We start from the raw sequence: 2226 nt of genomic DNA on the forward strand, positions 1-2226 counted from the left end.
TACGCTGCAGCTCCTCAAACATTGAACAAAATAAAACAAGTAAAAGCATTTTTTTTTTTTCAAATTACTTTCCAAATTTAGAAATAATTTTACTTAATTTAAGTAGTGTGAGAACGCAACCATGCTCTAAATGTGTTACTTTTAGAGCATGTGATACTTCCTGTTTCCTTTTCCGCCTGTCCTGCGAAGGCCGTCTCGTTTAATTCTAGGTTGAGGACACTTCGTATATGCATCCTACAGAGGATTCGACCTCCGGAGGGCGCAGGCTTCTAAATGAGACACAGCTAGAGTCAGCATTGCTGAAGGTTACAAATGACATTCTGCTGTCCATTGATTCTGGGTCATCTGCTATCCTGATACTTTTAGATTTGAGTGCCGCATTTGATACTGTCGACCACGATATTCTTCTGAAACGACTTGAGCGTGTTGTTGGGGTTCAGGGCCTAGCTTTAGAGTGGTTTGCCTAATACTTAAAGGGGATGACTTTTTCTGTAAATATTGGTTCATTTACTTCTCCCATTGCGCCTATCCATTGTGCGTTTTCCTTCTACATGCTCTCTTTGGCCTCAAAGAGTAGAGAGTAGCTTTTTCATCTCAGATCAGTGACAAGGTGAAACACTTTCTTTCTAGTAAAGACTTTGAAATTGTAATCCATGCACTAATTTCTTCTCGATTGGATTACTGTAACACGTTGTACATTGGCTTACCTCAATCTACACTGTCTCGGTTTCAGATGCAGCAGCCAGATTCTTAACAGGAACTAATGGCACTTTTCCACTGCATGGTACGGCACGGTACGGCTCAGCCGTACTGAGCCATGCCGAGCCGAGTCGTACCACGCAGTGGAAAAGCGCCATATGAGAAGGGATCATATCTCCCCTGCCCTTGCCTCATTGCACTGGCTCCCTATAAAACTTAGAGTCGACTTTAAGACCCTTCTTTTTGCATTCAAGGCATTGCATAATTCTGCCCTGGATTATATTTGTGATTCGGCCATATACAGCCTCTAGGTCATTAAGATCTTGTGATCAGTCACTTTTATCTGTCCCCCGTTCACGTTGTAAAGCAAAAGGTGATCGATCTTTCTCAGTAGTTGCCCCGAAGCTGTGGAACGGTCTTCTCCATCACTGGATGCTTTTAAATCCAGTTTAAAGACTTATTTGTACTCTCTAGCATTTGAGTGATGCTGTGTATGTACTTTGAATAGTTGAATTGGTGTTTTATGTATTTACATTTTCATTGTTTTTGATAATTGTTTTATTTTCCTTTGTCTTTTTTTCTCTTTCCTTTTCTCTTTTAAATTCAGATTTATTTTTATTGTAAAGCTCTTTGAAACAATTATGGTTGAGATAAACTTTTGCTCTATAAATAAAATTTGCCTTGCCTATTTAGCTGAAGAGGCTCTCTCTCTATTTGTGTGAATTCCTTCTTCTGCGGCCAGAGAAGCTCTTTAGCGTAACGGACCATACAATCATCCTGATGAAATGAAAGGAACTGATAGAAACTCACCCTCCGTCATGCTCGTTCCCACATATATCTTTGCAATCAATCATTCATGTAATTATGATATTTCTGACTCTACTTGAAGGGAAAATCTCTTCCTGCACAGTTCAGCTCTAAACAAACACACCTGAAGCAGCTGAAAGAGATCTTCAGGAACGGCTGATAATTACAGACCAGCAGAAAGACTGAAACACTGAAAGACTTCAGGACTGAATCACCACAGATCAGCACAAGCCCTTGAACAACACTATATTTACTTTACCTTGAGAATATTCAGATTCAGCCAACATACAACATATGCAAACTGCAGTAAACGCACGCCACACACACACACACACACACTATAACACACGCACGCACGCACGCACGCACGCACGCACACACACACACTATAACACACACACACGTGTCTCACCATCATCACTGGGAGATTCTGCAGGACTCACTGATTTAGTGTCAGGAAGACCTACAAGAGAAGAACACAGAGAGAACAATCATACACACATATACACTACACACACACACACAGACACACACACACTGACCTGCGCTCAGACATGCAGCTATCACGCAGCAGAAGATCAGGAGTGTGAGGCTCTTCATGTTTGTCTCCGTGTTTCAGCTGATCTGTGACTGTTTCTCTGTGTCGCTCACTTCATTTATAACGTGACATCACAACGATCTGACATCACGATTGGATGAGGAATCAAACACACACACACA

The 2226-nt window shown here is 41.4% G+C and overlaps 1 protein-coding gene across 1 annotated transcript in view; it reads right to left on the reverse strand.

Annotated features, from left to right (window-relative positions):
• The window catches only part of bglap (bone gamma-carboxyglutamate (gla) protein), a 3035-nt gene extending 892 nt beyond the window's left edge, over nucleotides 1-2143 (reverse strand). The window contains exons 1-3 of the mRNA XM_016560776.1: nucleotides 2049-2143; nucleotides 1919-1969; nucleotides 1627-1630 (exon numbers count right to left, since the gene is read on the reverse strand). Of these exons, the coding sequence (XP_016416262.1) occupies nucleotides 1627-1630; nucleotides 1919-1969; nucleotides 2049-2106 (113 nt within the window). The 5' untranslated portion in view covers nucleotides 2107-2143. The remainder of the gene's footprint in view (nucleotides 1-1626; nucleotides 1631-1918; nucleotides 1970-2048) is intronic.
• Between the last annotated feature and the right edge of the window lie 83 nt (nucleotides 2144-2226).

The sequence above is a fragment of the Sinocyclocheilus rhinocerous genome, unplaced genomic scaffold, assembly GCF_001515625.1.
Source record: "Sinocyclocheilus rhinocerous isolate Xijiao unplaced genomic scaffold, SAMN03320098_v1.1 scaffold1761, whole genome shotgun sequence".
NCBI classification, from domain to species: Eukaryota; Metazoa; Chordata; class Actinopteri; order Cypriniformes; family Cyprinidae; genus Sinocyclocheilus; species Sinocyclocheilus rhinocerous.